Source organism: Pelophylax lessonae (genome assembly GCF_965119305.1).
Source record: "Pelophylax lessonae genome assembly, chromosome: 11".
In the NCBI taxonomy this organism is placed as follows: Eukaryota; Metazoa; Chordata; class Amphibia; order Anura; family Ranidae; genus Pelophylax; species Pelophylax lessonae.
The window spans coordinates 229,221,827-229,244,967 of NC_138778.1; the positions used below are offsets into that span (position 1 = coordinate 229,221,827).

At 46.7% G+C, this 23,141-nt stretch overlaps 1 protein-coding gene across 5 annotated transcripts in view; it reads right to left on the reverse strand.

Moving 5' to 3' along the window:
* SULF2 (sulfatase 2) overlaps window positions 1-23,141 on the reverse strand; it is a gene marked incomplete at its 3' end in the record, with an annotated part of 224,503 nt that overhangs the window by 54,328 nt on the left and 147,034 nt on the right. For all 5 annotated transcript variants that reach the window (XM_082272191.1, XM_082272190.1, XM_082272192.1 and 2 more), the window contains exon 5: window positions 16,320-16,489. In XM_082272191.1, the coding sequence (XP_082128317.1) occupies window positions 16,320-16,489 (170 nt within the window). The remainder of the gene's footprint in view (window positions 1-16,319; window positions 16,490-23,141) is intronic.

The window sequence follows — 23,141 nt, forward strand, 5'->3', positions numbered from 1 at the left end:
CTAGGCATGGGAAAACACCCGGAACGGCCATTCATTTGTATGGCAGGCTGTATGTGGCTCCCTAGGCATGGGCAAACACCCAGAACAGCCATTCATTTGTATGGCAGGCTGTATGTGGCTCCCTAGGCATTGGAAAACACCCGGAACAGCCATTTATTTGTATGGCAGGCTGTGTGTGGCTCCCTAGGCATGGGAAAACACCCGGAAAAGCCATTCATTTGTATGGCAGGCTGTATGTGGCTCCCTAGGCATGGGAAAACACCCGGAAAAGCCATTCATTTGTATGGCAGGCTGTATGTGGCTCCCTAGGCATGGGAGTACACCCGGAACAGCCATTCATTTGTATGGCAGGCTGTATGTGGGTCCCTAGGCATGGGAAAACACCCAGAACATCCATTCATTTGTATGGCAGAAGGTATGTGGCTCCATAGGCATGGGAAAACACCAGGAACAGCCATTCATTTGTATGGCAGGCTGTATGTGGCTCCATAGGCATGGGAAAACACCTGGAAAAGCCATTCATTTGTATGGCAGGCTGTGTGTGGCTCCCTAGGCATGGGAAAACACCCGGAAAAGCCATTCATTTGTATGGCAGGCTGTATGTGGCTCCCTAGGCATGGGAAAACACCCAGAACGGCCATTCATTTGTATGGCAGGCTGTATGTGGCTCCATAGGCATGGGCAAACACCCAGAACAGCCATTCATTTGTATGGCAGGCTGTATGTGGCTCCCTAGGCATTGGAAAACACCCGGAACAGCCATTCATTTGTATGGCAGGCTGTATGTGGCTCCCTAGGCATGGGAAAACACCCGGAACAGCCATTCATTTGTATGGCAGGCTGTATGTGGCTCCCTAGGCATTGGAAAACACCCGGAACAGCTATTCATTTGTATGACAGGTTGTATGTGGCTCCCTAGGCATGGGAAAACACCCGGAACGGCCATTCATTTGTATGGCAGGCTGTATGTGGCTCCCTAGGCATGGGCAAACACCCAGAACAGCCATTCATTTGTATGGCAGGCTGTGTGTGGCTCCCTAGGCATGGGAAAACACCCGGAAAAGCCATTCATTTGTATGGCAGGCTGTATGTGGCTCCCTAGGCATGGGAAAACACCCGGAAAAGCCATTCATTTGTATGGCAGGCTGTATGTGGCTCCCTAGGCATGGGAGTACACCCGGAACAGCCATTCATTTGTATGGCAGGCTGTATGTGGGTCCCTAGGCATGGGAAAACACCCAGAACATCCATTCATTTGTATGGCAGAAGGTATGTGGCTCCATAGGCATGGGAAAACACCAGGAACAGCCATTCATTTGTATGGCAGGCTGTATGTGGCTCCATAGGCATGGGAAAACACCTGGAACAGCCATTCATTTGTATGTGGCTCCCTAGGCATGGGAAAACACCCGGAACAGCCATTCATTTGTATGGCAGGCTGTATGTGGCTCCATAGGCATGGGAAAACACCTGGAACAGCCATTCATTTGTATGTGGCTCCCTAGGCATGGGAAAACACCCGGAACAGCCATTCATTTGTATGGCAGGCTGTATGTGGCTCCATTGGTATAAGAAAACACCCAGAACAGCCATTTATTTGTAAGGTAGACTGTATGTGGCTCCTTAGGCTTGGGAGCCATTTGTATAACAGGCTGCATGTGGCTCCATTGGCATAGGAAAACACCCAGAACAGCTATTTATTTGTATGGCAGACTGTTTGTGGCTCCCTAGGCTTGGGAAAACACCCGGGAACAGCCATTTATTTGTATGTGGCCCCCTAGGCATGGGAAAACACCTGGAACAGCAATTTATTTGTATGGCAGGCTGTATGTGGCTCCCTGGGCATGGGAAAACACCCGGAACAGCCATTTATTTGTATGGCAGACTGTTTGTGGCTCCCTAGGCATGGGAAAACACCTGGAACAGCAATTTATTTGTATGGCAGGCTGTATGTGGCTCCCTGGGCATGGGAAAACACCCAAACAGCCATTCATTTGTATGGCAGGCTGTATGTGGCTCCCTAGGCATGGGAAAACACCATTTGTATGGCAGGCTGTATGTGGCCCCTAGGCATGGGAAAACACCCGGAAACGCCATTTATTTGTATGGCAGGTTGTATGTGGCTCCCTAGGCATTGGAAAACACCCGGAACAGCCAATCATTTGTATGGCAGGCAGTATGTGGCTCCCTAGGCATGGGAAAACACCATTTGTATGGCAGGCTGTATGTGGCTCCCTAGGCATGGGAAAACACCTGGAACAGCCATTCATTTGTATGGCAGGCTGTGTGTGGCTCCCTAGGCATGGGAAAACACCCGGAAAAGCCATTCATTTGTATGGCAGGCTGTATGTGGCTCCCTAGGCATGGGAAAACACCCGGAAAAGCCATTCATTTGTATGGCAGGCTGTATGTGGCTCCCTAGGCATGGGAAAACACCCAGAACAGCCATTCATTTGTATGGCAGGCTGTATGTGGCTCCCTAGGCATGGGAAAACACCCGGAAAAGCCATTCATTTGTATGGCAGGCTGTATGTGGCTCCCTAGGCATGGGGAAACACCCGGAACAACCATTTATTTGTATGGCAGGCTGTATGTGGCTCCCTAGGCATGGGGAAACACCCGGAACAACCATTCATTTGTATGGCAGGCTGTATGTGGCTCCATAGGCATGGGGAAACACCCGGAACAGCCATTCATTTGTATGGCAGGCTGTATGTGGCTCCCTAGGCATGGGAAAACACCCGGAACAGCCATTCATTTGTATGGCAGGCTGTATGTGGCTCCCTAGGCATGGGAAAACACCCGGAACAGCCATTCATTTGTATGGCAGGCTGTATGTGGCTCCCTAGGCATGGGGAAACACCCGGAACAGCCATTCATTTGTATGGCAGGCTGTATGTGGCTCCATAGGCATGGGGAAACACCCGGAACAGCCATTCATTTGTATGGCAGGCTGTATGTGGCTCCATAGGCATGGGAAAACACCCGGAACAGCCATTCATTTGTATGGCAGGCTGTATGTGGCTCCCTAGGCATGGGAAAACACCCGGAACAGCCATTCATTTGTATGGCAGGCTGTATGTGGCTCCCTAGGCATGGGGAAACACCCGGAACAGCCATTCATTTGTATGGCAGGCTGTATGTGGCTCCATAGGCATGGGGAAACACCCGGAACAGCCATTCATTTGTATGGCAGGCTGTATGTGGCTCCCTAGGCATGGGGAAACACCCGGAACAGCCATTCATTTGTATGGCAGGCTGTATGTGGCTCCCTAGGCATGGGGAAACACCCGGAACAGCCATTCATTTGTATGGCAGGCTGTATGTGGCTCCCTAGGCATGGGAAAACACCCGGAACAGCCATTTATTTGTATGGCAGGCTGTATGTGGCTCCATTGGCATTGGAAAACACCCAGAACAGCCATTTATTTGTATGGCAGGCTGTATGTGGCTCCCTAGGCATTGGAAAACACCCGGAACAGCCATTCATTTGTATGGCAGGCTGTATGTGGCTCCCTAGGCATGGGAAAACACCCGGAACAGCCATTCATTTGTATGGCAGGCTGTATGTGGCTCCCTAGGCATGGGAAAAAACACCCGGAACAGACATTCATTTGTATGGCAGGCTGTATGTGGCTCCCTGGGAATGGGAAAACACCCAAAACAGCCATTCATTTGTATGGCAGGCTGTATGCATACTAGCTCATTATGCCTTTGTCTTTACAGGTTTTTTTTTCGGGTTTACTTCCTCTTCAACAAAAAAAAAAATCCCAGAAGTATAACCCCCCCTTACCCCCTAATTTTTTATTTTTTTGCCAATTTGCAAATAACTGCCATATTTGGGTGACAGTGCTGGGACAAGATCATCCAGTGCCCAGGGCAAAGATGCCAAATTGCGCCCCCCACCCCTTTCATTATGTGTGAGCTTATGAGGAAGAAGGGGAGAGAGAGCACAACCTGCACCTCCTCCTGGCTCTCTCCTCCTCTCCTTTCCGCTGACAGAGGTAGTGATGCCGCTGTCACTACTCCTCTCAGCCTTATAGAAGAAGGAATTTGCAGTCTCCCCATCCCCTACAATACATGTTGCGCCCGAGGCAGCCGTCCCTTCTGCCCACCTGGCCCTGCTTGGTGACCCCCCCCGTATATATCGTGCAATGATTTTGGTATGGTATTGTAATATACTGTTAAACAATCTTATCAGATGCCCTCATGGTTTCCCTGATGAAGCAGCAAGGGGCTGCGAAACACATCAGATTCAACCACTTATTTCTATGAGCATCTACTGCCTCTACTTATTTAATACCGGTTTGGTGTTTTATGATTATGTATTTTATGATATGTAACGGTCGTTTATGACCCATGTTTTTATTTTTAACAAATTTATGTCATAAAATGTTTTAAGCTTCATTGTGTTACATCACTTCTAACCACACAGCTGTTATTGTCCCATAATTAGTACTTGGGGTTTCCTTTTTTCCCCAGTCTTTTTCCTTTTCCATGGTTTTATGTGGGATGTGGTTGTGTATTTGCGTTTTCCAAGACTCGGCTTATTATTTATATTTAGTCAACTGCCATACTTTATTCTATAAACATCACTTTTAATGGGATAAAATGGTGTCCAACTGGCGGCCCTCCAGCTGTCCTATCATGCTTGTAACTATCAGCCTTGCAATGCCTCATGGGACTTGTAGTTCTGCAACAGCTGGAGGGTCGCCAGTTTACTTTGCATATAGGAGCCTCTAGGGAACAGGCTCATCTACAGAGCACATTTGAAAGAGGCGGTAACCGTGCAATTTTCGTGCGTTTTTGGTGGATGCAGTCTGATTTGACCTCAGTTTTTCCATATACAGGGATGGAGACCAATAGCATGACCTGCTTGTCTCCTATAAAGTCCCAAATATGAAATTAGGGATTGAAAGGCATTGTGCTTTACAGGCCATGCCCCATATATAAAATCCCAATCTGTTTTTATACTGCATCCACCAAGGGGATGGAGGTGTAATGCTTCTCAGCTGGTCATTTCCAGTTTGTACCATCGCTACAACTTAGCTATTTGAGTTTTGAGACAACAGACCAGTCATGGATGGGGGTGGGTTGGGGGAGGTTTGGGCTGTCTCCCCCCCACCTGTTTCCCCATCCATCCATTGGCAGCCATGTGCTCCCATTGTGGAGACACTAAATTAGGAAGTGTTAGGACTGCAGGTAAAACAGGGTGCCGTGTAGTGGCCGTGCAGCACACATGCGTTTGCAAATGCGTGTCAACGAATCCCCTGTTCTTTATGTTATGAGACAGGTCTACTTGGTTGGTGACAGACTGGAGGGTGAGTACATCGGACTGGGGGCTGGCTGACTTCCATGCACCTCTTTTAATCCTTCAACCTTCATTTTTTACCAGCAACTATAGGGCCCCCATCTGGAGGGGTGACCAGCTGCGCACAATGAATCCTGGCAGGACCCTCAGACAATCAGCGGACTGGTTAGGTCTATTGAACCCGTTTATAGGAAGAGGTTTAACCCCTGGCTGAAGTTGGAGTGTAAAGCTTTACACCAGTGTTGGTAATAAGAGATCATATGGGGTAATATCTTCAATGCAAACAAATTTACATATGCAATATTAATTATCCAAAAATCATGCGATTCCCACACAAGATAAAACCCTTCAAATAAATATACAAACAAAAATATATACAAATAAACACTTTGCAGAGAAACGCATAAAGTGACAAGTGTGCAAGTGATATAAAGCCCATAAATCATTCAAAATTCGATAAATCAAGATATCTTCAATCTTTGCCACTATTAAACCAGTAAATCCGTGACAATGGAATAGGAGGGACAGCCCCTTACCAAACGGCACTAAAAAGTGAGCCTTAATAGTGAACAGACACTTTCCACTCGTGACAAAGGAAAACCAAGTGAGGTATCACCCAGGTGATAGTGCAAACTTCTTACCAGAAGTATGAAGAGGGTAAACTTGAACCCCTGTTGGTATATGGATTCACTAGATAGAAGGTATCCAATGACGGCTTCTATGCGTGGACTGTGAGGTTTCCTCCACTAAAATGTGTCCAACTCACAAGTGAAGCTGACGATACTTGTCTCTAGTGTAGCTCCCCCAAGATAGGAAAAATAAAATTGCCAATAGTGCATTATACTTATAAAACTTTATTAAAAAATAGAAAACACACTTACATGGCAAAGGAGGAAAAAAAGGCACAAACAATGGTTCCAATGTGAAAAATGTGGCCACCTGCAGTGCGGACCACGTGGCGTGATGGCGTGGCTGCTCCCTCCGGCGCGTTTCGCCTTATCAGGCGTCAGGTTAACCTCCTTGGCGGTTATTCCCGAGTGTGGCTCGGGGTGGGATTTTAGTGCCATTAGCGGTAACCCCGAGCCACATTCGGGGTACCGCCAGGGAGCATCGCTGGATCCTGGTAGAGTGTACTTACCTTGTCACCGGGATCCCGAGATGTGTCCCTGCAGCATACGGCGGCCGGATCTTCCGTCCGATGCTGTGAACCCCGGCTTCCGTCTCCTGCAACGTGACGCTCGCAGGGGGGTGGAATCGGCGAAAAATTTGAAAAGTAAAACACACTGATATATTGTAATCCTATTGGATTACATTACAAAATAAAATAAATTGACATTTGTTTGCCCCCCAGTGCCCCTTCCTGCAGTTTTACTGTACTATATATATATATATGTGTATGTATACACGCATATATATATATATATATATATATATATATATATATATATATATACACACACACACACACACACACATATATACATGTATATATATATATATATATATATATATATATATATATATATATATATATATACATACAGTGGGTACGGAAAGTATTCAGACCCCCTTAAATTTTTCACTCTTTGTTATATTGCAGCCATTTGCTAAAATCATTTAAGTTCATTCTTCTTCCTCATGAATGTACACATAGCACCCCATACTGACAGAAAAACACAGAATTGTTGACATTGTTGCAGATTTATTAAAAAAGAAAAACTGAAATATCACATGGTCCTAAGTATTCAGACCCTTTGCTCAGTATTTAGTAGAAGCCCCCTTTTGATCTAATACAGCCAGGAGTCTTTTTGGGAAAGATGCAACAAGTCTTTCACACCTGGATTTGGGGATCCTCTGCCATTCCTCCTTGCAGATCCTCTCCAGTTCTGTCGGGTTGGATGGTAAACGTTGGTGGACAGCCATTTTTAGGTCTCTCCAGAGATGCTCAATTGGGTTTAAGTCAGGGCTCTGGCTGGGCCATTCAAGAACAGTCACAGAGTTGTTGTGAAGCCACTCCTTCATTATTTTAGCTGTGTGCTTAGGGTCATTGTCTTGTTGGAAGGTAAACCTTCGGCCCAGTCTGAGGTCCAGAGCACTCTGGAGAAGGTTTTTGTCCAGGATATCCCTGTACTTGGCCGCATTCATCTTTCCCTCGATTGCAACCAGTCGTCCTGTCCCTGCAGCTGAAAAACACCCCCACAGCATGATGCTGCCACCACCATGCTTCACTGTTGGGACTGTATTGGACAGGTGATGAGCAGTGCCTGGTTTTCTCCACACATACCGCTTAGAATTAAGGCCAAAAAGTTCTATTTTGGTCTCATCAGACCAGAGAATCTTATTTCTCACCATCTTGGAGTCCTTCAGGTGTTTTTTTTAGCAAACTCCATGCGGGCTTTCATGTGTCTTACACTGAGGAGAGGCTTCCGTCGGGCCACTCTGCCATAAAGCCCCGACTGGTGGAGGGCTGCAGTGATGGTTGACTTTCTACAACTTTCTCCCATCTCCTGACTGCATCTCTGGAGCTCAGCCACAGTGATCTTTGGGTTCTTCTTTACCTCTCTCACCAAGGCTCTTCTCCCCCGATAGCTCAGTTTGGCCGGACGGCCAGCTCTAGGAAGGGTTCTGGTCGTCCCAAACGTCTCCCATTTGAGGATTATGGAGGCCACTGTGCTCTTAGGAACCTTAAGTGCAGCAGAAATCTTTTTGTAACCTTGGCCAGATCTGTGCCTTGCCACAATTCTGTCTCTGAGCTCTTCAGGCAGTTCCTTTGACCTCATGATTCTCATTTGCTCTGACATGCATTGTGATCTGGAAGGTCTTATATAGACAGGTGTGTGGCTTTCCTAATCAAGTCCAATCAGTATAATCAAACACAGCTGGACTCAAATGAAGGTGTAGAACCATCTCAAGGATGATCAGAAGAAATGGAAAGCACCTGAGTTAAATATATGAGTGTCACAGCAAAGGGTCTGAATACTTAGGACCATGTGATATTTCAGTTTTTCTTTTTTAATAAATCTGCAACAATGTCAACAATCCTGTGTTTTTCTGTCAGTATGGGGTGCTATGTGTACATTCATGAGGAAGAAGAATGAACTTAAATGATTTTAGCAAATGGCTGCAATATAACAAAGAGTGAAAAATTTAAGGGGGTCTGAATACTTTCCGTACCCACTGTATATATATATACACACACACATATATACATATATATATATACACAGTAAACCCCCGCTCCATCGCGGTTCAGTTTTTGCGGTCCCGGTATATTGCGGTTTTTTTTGTAATGTTATTTTACTATATAAATCATTAAAAATGAAATATTTTTGTGTTTTCCATAGCTCTTGCTATGTCTCTCAGTATCTTTTATGTGTTTAAATGAGTTTCTATTGTTTTAAAAGTGTGTTTAAAGACCTTAAAATGCTTTTACACGTACAGTGACAGTAAAAAAACATGCCTACAATGCATTTTAATAGGGTTTTTCTATTTCGCGGATTTTCACTTTTCGCGGCTGGGTCCGGAACGTAACCCCCGCAAAGGAGGGGGGTTTACTACACACACACACATATATATATACACACACACACACACACACACATATATATATATATATATATATACACTTTAACTTATTTATAGTTATTTATTATAATATAAAACTAATGATTTTGTGTTTCAAACTTTATCATACCCGAGATGTTATAAAGAAGAACGCACAGTAAAAAATAAATCATATGTAAATAGTTGGTTTGGGCTGCTCGTCCTTAAGAATTACATGCAAAATAATGGTACCGCTTTCAGCACCTAAAATCGGAAACAATCATACCGCCAGGGAGGTTAATAGTGGCAAAGATTGAAGATATCTTGATTTATCGAATTTTGAATGATTTAAGTACTTTATATCACTTGCACACTTGTCACTTTATGCATTTCTCTGCAAAGTGTTTATTTGTATATATTTTTATTTGAAGGTTTTTATCTTGTGTGGGAATCGCATGATTTTTGGATAGTTAATATTTCATATGTAAATTCATTTGCATAGAAGATATTAACCTGTCGGGTGCACTACCCCTTTTCTCAAATTCACTTTTCTAATTCTAGTGCTGCCACAATATTTGAAGGTTAGCGCACCCCTTTCTTTTCACAATAAGAGATCATAGGAAAGTTATCACATTCAATTAGAAATTTTGTGTCATTTTATTATTTTTTGTCTGATTGTCCATCCGAATAATGCTTACAGAAATCAGGACTCACTTTATGTTTCAGCAGAATAAGATTTGTCTGGATTCCAATGAAATGGAGAAGTGATAAGGAGGAAGTATATAGATCTACCAGGAAATCAGTGGGGGCAGGGAGGGGGTGCATGTATTCTTTATGTCAAAGAAAATGGTGTCACCAGAAGTGTCCATCAAACGTATAGAAAATGTGTGGAGGGATGGAGGGAAAGAGCGAGAGCGAGGGGTAAAGAAGAAGTGTCCATCAAATGTATAGAAAATGTGTGGAGAGAGAGGGAAGGGGGGAGAGAGAGAGCGCAAACGAGAGAGGGGGGGAGAGGAGAGGGAGGAGAGAGAGAGAGAGAGAGAGGGGGGGGAGGAGAGAGAGGGGGGGAAGGAGAGAGGGGGGGGAAGGAGAGAGAGGGGGGGAAGGGAGAGAGAGAGAGGGGGGGGAAGGAGAGAGAGAGAGAGAGAGAGGGGGGGAGGAGAGAGAGAGGGGGGAGGAGAGAGAGAGAGAGAGAGAGAGGGGGGAGGAGAGAGAGAGGGGGAAGGAGAGAGAGAGAGAGAGAGAGAGGGGGAAGGAGAGAGAGAGAGAGAGAGAGAGAGGGGGAAGGAGAGAGAGAGAGAGAGGGGGAAGGAGAGAGAGAGAGAGGGGGAAGGAGAGAGAGAGAGAGAGGGGGAAGGAGAGAGAGAGAGAGGGGGAAGGAGAGAGAGAGAGAGGGGGAAGGAGAGAGAGAGAGAGGGGGAAGGAGAGAGAGAGGGGGAAGGAGAGAGAGAGGGGGAAGGAGAGAGAGAGAGAGAGAGAGAGGGGGAAGGAGAGAGAGAGAGAGAGAGAGAGGGGGAAGGAGAGAGAGAGAGAGAGAGGGGGGGAAGGAGAGAGAGAGAGAGAGAGAGAGAGGGGGAAGGAGAGAGAGAGAGAGGGGGGGAAGGAGAGAGAGAGAGAGAGGGGGGGGAAGGAGAGAGAGAGAGGGGGAAGGAGAGAGAGAGAGAGAGAGAGGGGGGGAAGGAGAGAGAGAGAGGGGGAAGGAGAGAGAGAGGGGGAAGGAGAGAGAGAGAGAGAGAGAGAGAGAGAGGAAGGAGAGAGAGAGAGAGAGAGAGAGAGAGAGAGAGAGAGAGAGAGAGGGGGGGGAAGGGGAGAGGGGGGGGGGAGGAGAGAGAGAGGGGGAAGGAGAGAGAGGGAAGGAGCGAGCGCGAGACGGAAAGGAGCGAGCGCGAGACGGAAAGGAGCGAGCGCGAGACGGAAAGGAGCGAGCGCGAGACGGAAAGGAGCGAGCGCGAGACGGAAAGGAGCGAGCGCGAGACGGAAATCAAGAGCGAGATGGAAATCGAGAGCGAGTGCGAGGCGGAAAGAGCGTGTGAAAGCGAGGCGGAAAGAGCGAGAGCGAGGCGGAAAGAGCGAGAGCAAAACGGAAAGAGCGAGAGCGAGTGCTGACCCCATCATGATGGACCAGTAACACAAGCAAAGTAGCAAATATTGGTCAAATCAGGAATTTCTTATCGGAGTCTCACAAACATCTGTATGAGAACATAAAAAAAGTTTAGAGGGCCATCAGCCAGGTGTGTGGATTTCATACTCCATTATGCATGTTATTTATCTGGTGGGTATGGAAGATGATCAGACAACACTGAGAACGTTAGTGCCCGGCTTCTGTGCATGTCACTGAGCAGTCAAGCACTCCCAGCAGGGCATAGTTTCCGCCAATGTCACCAGAATAGATACAATCCCCTCCATTTTCACTGGTGTCACCAAGCTGGCTCAGATGACCATTAGCCAAGTGACAGGTTAAAATGCGTCAAAGAAGCTGACTCTCCCAACATTGAGGTTGTTAGAGAGTTCCTATTCATTGCATGTCACTGAGCAGTCAAGCACTCCCAGCATTGCGCACAGATTACTCCACAACACCAGAACTGCAATCACCCCCATTATTCATTGGGGGTCAATGAGTTGGCTCATGTGGCCATTAATGGCATTGACAGTGGGGAACACTGTGGGTCTGATTGCACCATGGGGCAATTAAAAAAAGGAAAAAAACAACCTTTTTTTCCTTAGATGCTAATGAACAGTTGTATAACTGTCTGGAATTTAGAGTTCTACGAGTCACCAGAAGAACGCTTTAGCAGTGCCGCAGAATCGCTCGGGTTCCAGACGTGTAAAAAGGATAAAAAAGTAAAAAATGAAAGAAAGGCTTTCACTAAAAAGAAAAAAACTCACTCAAGCAAAACTGGGAAGGTGGTAACAAGACTTGCGATGATTATTGGTTTACTGGCACGTTAAATGAAATGCGTAGTTAAAGCGACCGCACCTAACGCATTAACGGCGTCTGAAGTGCGACGACGACCCATAAAATCTACAGGAACCATAAAATATAATTACCGCCACAGCGGGGAGGTAAGTAGAAGATATTTCTGCAGCGCCGTTACTCGCCATGTAAATAACCCATTCTGCGCGTCCCATAAACGCGTTACATCCAGTTATAGGAAGCTGGATAATTGTGAGCTGCTCGTTACCTGACGTGCCGCTGTTTTATGCTGCGATTATCGCAATTTCAGCGAAAAATCACATTCTCAGCCTGGTTTTATGGACGGAAATTGATGTGATTTTATGCAGATTGCTGTCTGAGTGATGAGAGAAATAAAAGGCAGATTACGCGGATAAGTAATCTGTACCGTTAACGGCAACATTTCATACAGGAGAAATAAGCGAATCAGCGATCGCCTACTTAGGAAAGCCGCCGATGCGAGCGTTACAAGAAACACTCCCCGTGCCATTAGACTAAGTGCCTCGTACCGCTCACTGACCCATTAAAGTATTTGTGTGCGGGGAGGGAATAAAGTATAAAAAGTATTCTCTTCAGACAAAACTTCATGAGCTCTATAGATACAACCAATATAGAGATCTACATAGATGAATCAGCCTTTTATCTGCTGGGAATTTATAGCCGTGACATTTCTTACTATAGGAGAATATACTGCACTCTAGATTGTAAGCTCTTGTGGTCGGTGAGAAGTATTTCCTCTAATGAGGTCAGGTATGATGCGTTGTATATAGATTAGAGCCAGTGATGACAAACCTTGGTCCCCCCAGATGTTTTGGAACTACATTTCCCATGATGACGCTTCTGATGACGTCTTAACGACGAAACGCATTAGAGCGCCATTACGTCACCCCCGCTTCCGGTCCTTGGAACGCATTTGCCATCCGGAAATTGTCGTTTTTTTTGCTGTATTTTTGCATATGTGAGTACAAGACTTGATTTCTTCAATAAAATTATTTATGCGGATTTACACTATGTGGTCTTTCCATCTTTATTCACCTGGGGACTGCTAAATTGGACGGGGCATCCGTGGTCTATGTGGCCAAGCTTGAGTACCAGCCATACCCATCCAGAAATTGGGACGAGACATCCCTGTAGGGACCTCAGGAAGACCTGCACCCACCAGATCCATCCAGTGATTGGGACACGACACCCCTGTAGGGGTTTTGCGCTCTGGTGAGTGCGGTCCTGGGAGGGTGGGGAGCACAAGCTCTCTTATTTCACCACCCACCTTCAAAGCCTTGCCTGGGGCTGGCATTTCTATGAACTATACATTTATACCCCTTCCGCCGCGTCCCGGCCGTTTTCCCAGCTTACCGGACCCGCCGGCAGCGGGGAAAACGTTCCGTTCCCGGATCCTCTTAGACAGGAAGTCGAGTGAGGGCAAGATGGCCCTCACTGGACTTTATGGTCTTGGAGGACCGAAGCGACGTCACCTAGCAACCGGTTTAAAGAGCCAATTTTTCTTTAAAACCATTTTTTTTTCTTTTTTAGTGTCCTTGTGAGAGGACTTTTTGACCCCAGATCTCACATTAAAGAGGTCCTGTCATGGCTATTTCTATTACAAGGGATGTTTACATTCCTTGTAAAAGGAATAAAAATGATCAAATTTAAATTTTTTTTAAAACTGTGTAAAAAACAAAAATAATAAATAAAATAAATAGGGGGGGGGGGGAATTAAAGGGCCCTGTCCCCATTAGCTCGCACGCAGAAGCGAACGCATACGCAAGTCCCGCCCACATATGTAAACTGTGTTCGAACCACACATGTCAGGTATCGCCGCGATCGTTAGCGCGAGCGCAATAATGTGAGCCCTAGACCTCCTCTGTAACTTTAAGCTGGTAACCTATAGAAAGTTTTAAAATGTCGCCTATGGGGATTTTTAAGTACCAAAGTTTGTCGCCATTCCGCGAGCGGGCGCTATTTTGAAGCATGACATGTTGGGTATCTATTTACTCGGCATAACATGATCTTTCACATTATGGAAAAAAAAAATTGAGCTAACTTTACTATTTTCTTATTTTTTATTTAAAAAAAGTGAATTTTTCCAGAAAAATTGCGTTTGGAAGACCGCTGTGCAAATACGGTGTGGTAAAAAATATTGCAATGATCTCCATTTTATTCTATAGGGTCTCTGAAAAAAAAAAATAATGTATGGGGCTTCTAAGTAGTTTTCTAGCAAAAAAAAAAAATTATTTTAGCTTGTAAAGACCAAGTGTCAAAAATAGGCCTGGTCGGTAAGTGGTTAATGGAGGATTTTTATTGATTGTATTAATTTATCTAGCATTTATTCATTTATATATGTTTATTCATATATTTATGAATTTATGATTATGGTGTATTATTGTCCTTTACAGTGGCCACTAACAATTTGTACCCTTCAGCACACATCACTTTGAATATATCAATCATCTAATATTTATTTAATATTTATAGGAGGTGCACTTATTTATTCATGCAGTAAATTATCAGGTATGATACTGTCACAATTACACATTCCTCCCTTTTCTATAATTAATTTATTGATTTTTTTTTTTTTTATTTTGTTTGGTTGTAGTTCACCAGAATTAATCATAATTCACTATTTTCACCCTAGGCAGTGCCACCTATTCCTCTCATACTCTGTTTATATTAGTATAACCTCTTGGTTATACTTGAGGGAGGCTGCAGCCAGTCACTGACCATAGCACAAAATCCTTTTTGAAATTTCCCATGATGCTCATGCACTCTGCAGTGTAGTTGAGCATTATGGGAAATGTAGTTCCAAAACATCTGGGGTGCCAAGGTTCGCCATCACTAGACTAGATACACATACAGCGCCTTGAAAAAGTATTCACACCCCTTGAAATTTTCCACATTTTGTCATGTTACACCCAAAAACATAAATGTATTTTATTTACTGCCTTCCCTTAGTACAAGCACCTCCCACACAGTTAGCAAGCACTCCCTAGGAACACATTTAACCCTTTAATTACCCCTGATGATAACCCCTTCCCAGTCATTGTCATTAGTACAGTGGCAGTGCATTTTTTTTTTTTTAGCACTGATCACTGTATTGGTGTCACTGCTCCCCAAAAAAGTGTCACTAAGTGTCCGATTTGTCCGCCACAATGTCGCAGTCCCGCCATAAGTCGCTAATCACTGCCATTCCTAGTAAAAAAAAAAAAAAAAAAATTCTGTAATTCTATCCCAACGCTATAACATTTGCGCAAACCGATCAATATTGGATCAAATTGGAATTTTTTTTTACCAAAAATATGTAGCAGAATACATATTGGCCTAAATTTATGAAGAAATTGGATTTTTTACATTTTATTGAATATGTTTTATAGCAGAAAGTAAAAAAAAAATATTTTTTTTTTTCAAAAATTGTCGGGTTTTTTTGTTTATAGCGCAAAAAAAAAAAAATAAAAACCTGCAGAGGTGTTTAAATACCACCAAAAGAAAGTGGGGGGGGGGGGAAGGCATCAATTTTATTTGGGTACAGCATCACATGACCGCGCAATTGTCAGTTAAAGTAACGCAGTGCCGTATCACAAAAAATGGCCTGGTCAGGTAGGGTGGGGTGGGGGGGATTTAAACCTTCCGGAGGGCAAGTGGGTACTAATAACACTGGCTGGGAACGGGTTAAACAAAGGGTTAACTAGCCAGTGTTCTCGTGCACTGTATGTGGTGCTTTTTACGAAGGGAAGTGATGGATTTTTTCCCCTGCTTTGAGGGGACACAAAATCCATACCCCCCCCCCCTTTAGAACGGAGCTCTGCATTGTTTATATAGGCAAAACTCTGTTCTGTGTCTCTGCCTGATGATCAGCGGGTGCCGGCGGACATCCAGTATCCGGCACCTGCATATTGGCTTCTGCTATGAGTAATCACAGCAGAAGTGGGCTGGCGGTGGCGTGTGCGCACCCCCTAGGGGGAACTGCAGAATCATATATATATATATATATATATATATATATATATATATATATATATATAGACACACACACATGTGATTCTGCACAGGAGGGCCGCCATGTGGCAGTAGATTTGCCATGGGGGGGGGGGGGTCCTTAAGTGGTTAAACTAGGCTGGGCCTGTTCCTGTTTGCCATGAAAAGCGAACCCGGTCCTTAGTTCTAAAGCTTTGTTTATACGTGACCGCCATATTAGTGCTGTCACGGCCATCACATGACACATGTCACACGTCTACGGGTGTCACACGTCTCCGGGTGTCACAGAGTTCTCTCTGCTTTAAAAAGGGGAACTTTTTTTTTTTTTTGTTTCGACCGAACAATGACGTGTGTAACATGGGGGTTCACTTTGACCACATTTAATAAAAAAAAAAAAAAGTGGACTTTTTGCAGAACCTCAAGACATGTAATAAAAAAGTCAGTTGCTGCGTCCACCTAAGACTGAAATGTCCGCATTGGGTGGAGTGTCCCTTAATATCCGCCGTGGGCTAAGGCCGGCGCTCTCTGACACGCAGGACTTACATGTGCTGGGAGGCGTTGGAGAACATCTGGGAATACTGGGGGGCGGCATCTTCGGGGCCGTGGGGGGCCGCGTGGCTCAGCACCATGAGCACAGGCCGGTGAGGATACATCTTCTTCGAGGTGCGGAAGAAGCTGATGCTGTTGTTGGTGATGAGATCCGTCAGGTAATCCTGTGGGGAGAACAACGGCAGATCATAATTCTGAAGCCTCTGACTGCTTCCTGAACTCTGCTGAACCTCAGGCTCAGTACAAAGGATCAAACATTAGACACATTGTTTCATTTTTAGGCATAAAATGTTCAGTAATGTGTCAGTGGATGACGGAAATCCTGGTGTCGGTGCAGATCAGAGCCCGCTGCAGCCTCTCACCTTGTGACTTACTACATTACACTACTACACACTAAACTAATACACACTACACTATACTACATTACACTACTACACACTACACTATACTACATTACACTACTACACACTACACTATACTACATTACACTACTACACACTAAACTAATACACACTACACTATACTACATTACACTACTACACTATACTACATTACACTACTACACACTACACTATACTACATTACACTACTACACACTAAACTAATACACACTACACTATACTACATTACATTACACTACTACACACTACACTTCTACTTACTACATACTACACTACACTTCTACTTACTACACACTACACTACTACACACTACATTACACTACTACTTACTACTCACTTCCCTACTACACTACATTACACTACTACTTACTACACACTACTACATTACAATACTACTTACTACACACTTCACTACTTACACTACACTAAACTACTACTTACTACACAATACACTACACTACTACTCTATATTACACTACTACACACTATTTACTCGGTGCAACCTCTGCCACACAGAGGGGAGTGACACCATGTTGTTCTGCCGCTAGTCCTAGCTCAAATTTGCCCCAAAATCCCCCCAATACCCTCTCCTAGCACAAATCCCACCAATCCCCTCTACTAGCACGAATCCTTCCCTCCTCTCACAAATCTTCCCAATCCCTCCTCCTTGCACAAATCCCTCCCACTTCCCTCTCCTGGCATAACCCCCCCCCTCCTAGCACAAATCCCCCCCAATTCCCTCTCCTAGCACAAATCCCCCAATACCCTCTGCTAGCACAAATCCCACCAACCCCATCTCCTAGTACAAATCCCCCAATACCCTCTCCTAGCACAAATCCCCCAATACCCTCTCCTAGCACAAATCCCAGCAATCCCCTCTCCTAGCAGAAATCCCTTCTCCTCGCACGAATCCCCCCAACCCCCTCTCCTAGCACAAATCCCCCCCTCCTCTCACAAATCTTCCCAATCCCTCCTCCTTGCACAAATCAATCCCACTTCCCTCTCCTGGCATAACCCCCCCCCTAGCACAAATCCCCCAATCCCCTCTCCCAGCACAAACCCCCACTATTCATAAAAATCCCCCCAACCCCCTCTCCCGGCAAAAATACCCCCTCCTAGCGCAAACACGGTAAGATGTAAGAGCGATCGATCCTGTGTCATATGCTTTATGGAGGATCGTTCTGCTGACAGAAAGGGGAGAACACAGCCCGCACCTCCCGGCTCTCTGTCCTCTTCTCCTCGCACGAATCCCCTCAACCCCCCTCTCCTAGCACAAATCCCCCCTTCTCTCACAAATCTTCCCAATCCCTCCTCCTTGCACAAATCCTCCCACTTCCCTCTCCTGGCACAACCCCCCCCCCCTCCTAGCACAAATCCCCCAATCCCCTCTCCCAGTACAAACCCCCACTATTGATAAAAGTCCCCCCAACCCCCTCTCCCGGCAAAAATACCCCCTCCTAGCACAAATCCTCTCTTATAGTACACATCCCCCCCCCCCTGCACAAGCTTCTCATCTCAGCACCAATGATTGTTACCCCCCCTCACTTTCATTGTGGGATGTTCCCCCGGCCTGGAGCTCCCCCCACCCCCAACTTAAAGGTAGGAAACCAGGTAGAGGTGGGGGTTGTGCTCTCTCACTGCTGTCAGTGGAGCGCTCTTCCATACAGCAGATGACGCAGGATCGGGCTGTAAACAGTTTGATTACCCCACCCCCTATCTCCCCCAATGACCGCTCATCGCTCAGCAGGGAATGAAGCAAACACTAAGATGTAAGAGCGATCGATCCTGTGTCATATGCTTTATGGAGGATCACTGCTGACAGAAAGGGGAGAACACAGCCCGCACCTCCCGGCTCTCTGTCCTCTTTGCTTTGCAGACTTCACTGCTCCAGGCTGCTCTTCCTTTGTCCCAGCCGAGAGTGCAGAGACAGGGGAAGGCACTCAGCAGCCAGGCAAAGCATATATGAAAAGACAGGCCTCGGGGAGTACAACTAAAATCAGCAACCCCTCTAGATCTGGCCATGGTGTCACCTGGGTGCGGTCTGCACCCCCGTAGTGACACCAGTGCCTTACGGGGTTTGCTAGCCAGGGACACAGAGGCTGACCCAGAAGGCACCCGCTTTCCAGGTTACAGCAAGAAAAGGAGAGTGGATATTCTCCCTCCCTCCGCCCAGCGGCACCGCCATGTCGGTCCCAGGCCCACAGATGGGCAAGCGGAGCCCGGAATACATGCAATGGGGGGCGCTGGTACCAGGGGTGTGTGCGTCCACCCACAGGCGTAACTAGAACCTTCTGCAAGAAACCATGAAGGGCCCCCCAGACCCCTGGCCGGAGCTCTTCCCTTCAAGCCTGAGGCTCTTCCCACTGATCCTGGGGCCCTTTACTCTCGCTGCTGGGCCCTTAATTACAGTCCCGCAGCGGGACCCTTTAACAAGTTCTTCAGTGGCTCCCCTTCCTGCCATCTTGGGGCATCCCCACTGTGGTGGAATGTCAGGGCCTGGTCACAAGTGTGACCTTTGCGATCCTGGAAGTTCATCCACTGGTGTCAGTAGTTTTTATTTTTTGGTATTTTAATTGTATTATTTTTTATCATTTTATTTTATTTTTTTACAATGTCACTGACTATGACTCTGTCCATTCAGAAAAGGAAGGAGCTGGTAAATTACATATTTACCGACCCTTCCTGGTTCTCTATTGTGACACATCCCCTGCAGCAGCCAGCAGGAGAGGGGTGGGGCACAGCGGGGGGGGGGGAGCACACAGGGGCCCAGAGACAGCAGAACACAAGTGAACCGGATAGGAGGAATGGCGGGGGGCAGCATACAGAGGAACCAATCTCCATTTTTCCTCCTGCAGCTACAAGAGGAAAAAGGAGGACAGTGATTTCTCTACATGCTGCCCCCGCCGCCCCTCCTATCCAGGTGTACAGGGGAGCCGCACAGGCCCCCTGGAGCATGGGGCCCGGTTGCAATTGCAACCCCTGTAGTTACGCCCCTGCGTCCAGGAGTCTGCCTGGTGGCTGCAGGAATTGCCATGCCTTGCTGGTGCAAATTGGATCATGCTTTGCTGGGGTTTTTCGCCTTCCTCTGGATCATCTGTGTGTATAGGATTGTGTATATGGGATTGTATGGTTGTGTTGTTTTTTCTTAAAGCAGTAGTATACCGCATTTTGACACTTTTACCTACAGGTAAGCCTATAATAAGGCTTACCTGTAGGTACAATTAATATCTCCTAAACTGGCACGGTGTAGGAGATATTTGCACTGCATGCAGCCGCTCACGCGAGCGGCGCATGCGCTCTGAAGGTCCGGCGGACCTTCAGCTTTCCATGCCGGGAGCTTGCCGAAAAATGCGCGGGAGTGACGCTGTGATCGGCCGGAGCCGCCGAACCCGGAAGAGACACCGAGGGATCATGTCAGCTCCCTCCCACAGCGGTGTCCGGGGGTCCGTGTCGGGGCTTCGTTCTAAGGTAATACATAATGAGCTAGTATGCGATGCATACTAGCTCATTATGCCTTTGTCTTGCAGGTTTTTTTTTTTTTTCAGGTTTACAACCGCTTTAATGTTTGAGCTAGATGGACTTGTGTCTTTTTTCAACCTAACTAAATAACTATGTAACTGACTGCAGCTCATGGGTGACTTTTTATTGATAAAAGGTGAAGCTTTTCTGAAAAATATTACTGTATATTGTGATTTCAGGACTGTACAGTTACTGACGGGTCCACTCCAAGGTGGAACTTCTCCTGGGGAGACTCAGCCGCCCGCACTCCATACATTAAATCCGCAGCACAGAACGGTTTTATTGCGCTCGGCCTTGTTTTGAAGGCGAAGCTTATCCGGGGGTGGGGGGTAACATTTTCCCGGAGGGGCAATCGTTCGCTTGTTAAATAATAGCCGGGACCTTTCAGATGAAGGCGCAGTCAGCTAATCAATAGCATTTAATTATTTTATCTGCACCTGACAGTGTCAGAAGAGCGGACAGGAGATTGCAGCAATCAAACACAGAATTCCGCCGCTTGCCCTCCCTAAAGGAGCCGAATATCTGGAAATGATCTGAGACGGCCGTTGTTTACCGCGCAGAGAGAGAAAAGAAAGAAAGAAAAGAGGCTCCTTTCAGCGTCTGATCTGAAAAACACGGGCGATCGATATCGGCTTCTGCTCGGAGCAGGAGAGTAATTAGGAGAGTGTGTTATAGACGCATCAGGGGACAGCAATGCTCTGACCACAACCCGGGACACTTCAAGAGCCCGTCAGGTTAATGGGAAGCGTCCCCCAGAAAAAGAACTTTGTGTGGCAGTTCTCATTAACCCCTTTATGACCACCTAATACGCACATGTGTGACGCTGGGCGGCCGATGTTTCTGTGCTGAGAGAACTTTTTAAAGGGACACCGGGGGTGGGATAAAAGGGGTTAGGGAGACCGGAGTCGGGATAAAAGGGGTTAGGGACACCCGGGTGGGATAAAAGGGGTTAGGGACACCAGGGTGGGATAAAAGGGGTTAGAGACACCAGGGTGGGATAAAAGGGGTTAGGGACACCAGGGTGGGATAAAAGGGGTTAGGGACACCGGAGTCGGGATAAAAGGGGTTAGGGACACCGGAGTCGGGATAAAAGGGGTTAGGGACACCGGGGTCGGGATAAAAGGGGTTAGGGAGACCGGAGTGGGATAAAAGGGGTTAGGGAGACCGGAGTGGGATAAAAGGGGTTAGGGACACCGGAGTCTGGATAAAAGGGGTTAGGGACACCGGAGTCGGGATAAAAGGGGTTAGGGACACCGGAGTCGGGATAAAAGGGGTTAGGGACACCGGAGTCGGGATAAAAGGGGTTAGGGACACCGGAGTCTGGATAAAAGGGGTTAGGGACACCGGAGTCGGGATAAAAGGGGTTAGGGACACCGGAGTCGGGATAAAAGGGGTTAGGGACACCGGAGTCGGGATAAAAGGGGTTAGGGACACCGGAGTCAGGATAAAAGGGGTTAGGGACACCGGAGTCGGGATAAAAGGGTTTAGGGACACCGGGGTAGGATAAAAGGGGTTAGGGACACTGGGGTGGGATAAAAGGGGCTAGGGACACCGGGGTGGGATAAAAAAAGATTAGGGACACCGGAATGGGAGAAAAGGGGTTAGGGACACCAGGGTGGGATAAAAGGGGTTAGGGACACCGGGGTGGGATAAAAGGGGTTAGGGACACCGGGGTGGGATAAAAGGGGTTAGAGACACCGGGGTGGGATAAAAGGGGTTAGAGACACCGGGGTGGGATAAAAGGGGTTAGGGACACCGGGGTGGGAGACCGGAGTGGGATAAAAGGGGTTAGGGAGACTGGAGTGGGATAAAAGGGGTTAGAGACACCGAGGTGGGATAAAAGGGGTTAGGGACACCAAAGTGGAAGAAAAGGGGTTAGGAACACCCTAACATCTATTGTTGCTGGCTGCTGGGTATCTATCATGGGGGGGGGGGGGCTGTTTATTATTGCTGGGAGGGAAATACTATTGAGGTAGTGGTCTATTGTTGCTGGCTGCTGGGGATCTATTGTTATGGGGGTGCCTATTGTTGATGGGGGGGAAATACTATTGAGGAAGGGGTCTATTGTTGCTAGCTGTTGGGGATCTTCGGTTATGGGGGGAGTGAGAACACTATTGGGGAAGAGGTCTATTGTTGCTGACTGCTGTGGATCTATTGTTATGGGGGTGTCTATTGTAGCTGGGAGGGAAATACTATTGAGGAAGGGGTCTATTGTTGCTAGCTGTTGGGGATCTTCGGTTATGGGGGGAGGGAGAATACTATTGAGGGAGAAGTCTATAATCGCTGGCTACTGGGAGATCTATTATTAGTGGGGGGTCTATACTGCTGGGGGATCTATTGTTGCTAGGAGGGGGGGGGTCTGTTGTAGGCTGCAGGGGATCCATTTTACTCCTTTTCTTGTTATCAACAAATTTCATACAAATTACTGCATTTATAGTCTCTAAAAGGGGCGGTACTTGGAGGTGGGTAGGTGGTGGATCCAAGGGAGGGTGCTCAGAGTTGCGTAGGAGGCGGAGACAAGTGGTGACTCGGAAGGGGGGGGGGGGGGGGAGTACCTACACCTATTTGATTAGGGAAAAATTAACCCTGATCATGCCACGTCAGTGCAGGTTATGTTGTATGCCGCCATTGAGTATAAAGTGCATTGCAATGCGCATTATAACCGTGCAACGCCGCGCTTTGACATGGGTTTTTATACGTTCCCTTGACTTCAATGGCAATTTCATAAGGGGAAAAGGAGTGGGTGTGAATCCAGGTTAAATTCATCCCTTATTAATTACCCAATCACAGGTAGGGGGCGGGCACTAGACCAAGTGTCATTGGTCATGTGGTCAGCAGGGAGGTCAGTGACCTGGCTGTATTGTCTGGATCACAAAACCAGCTGAACAGCCATGAA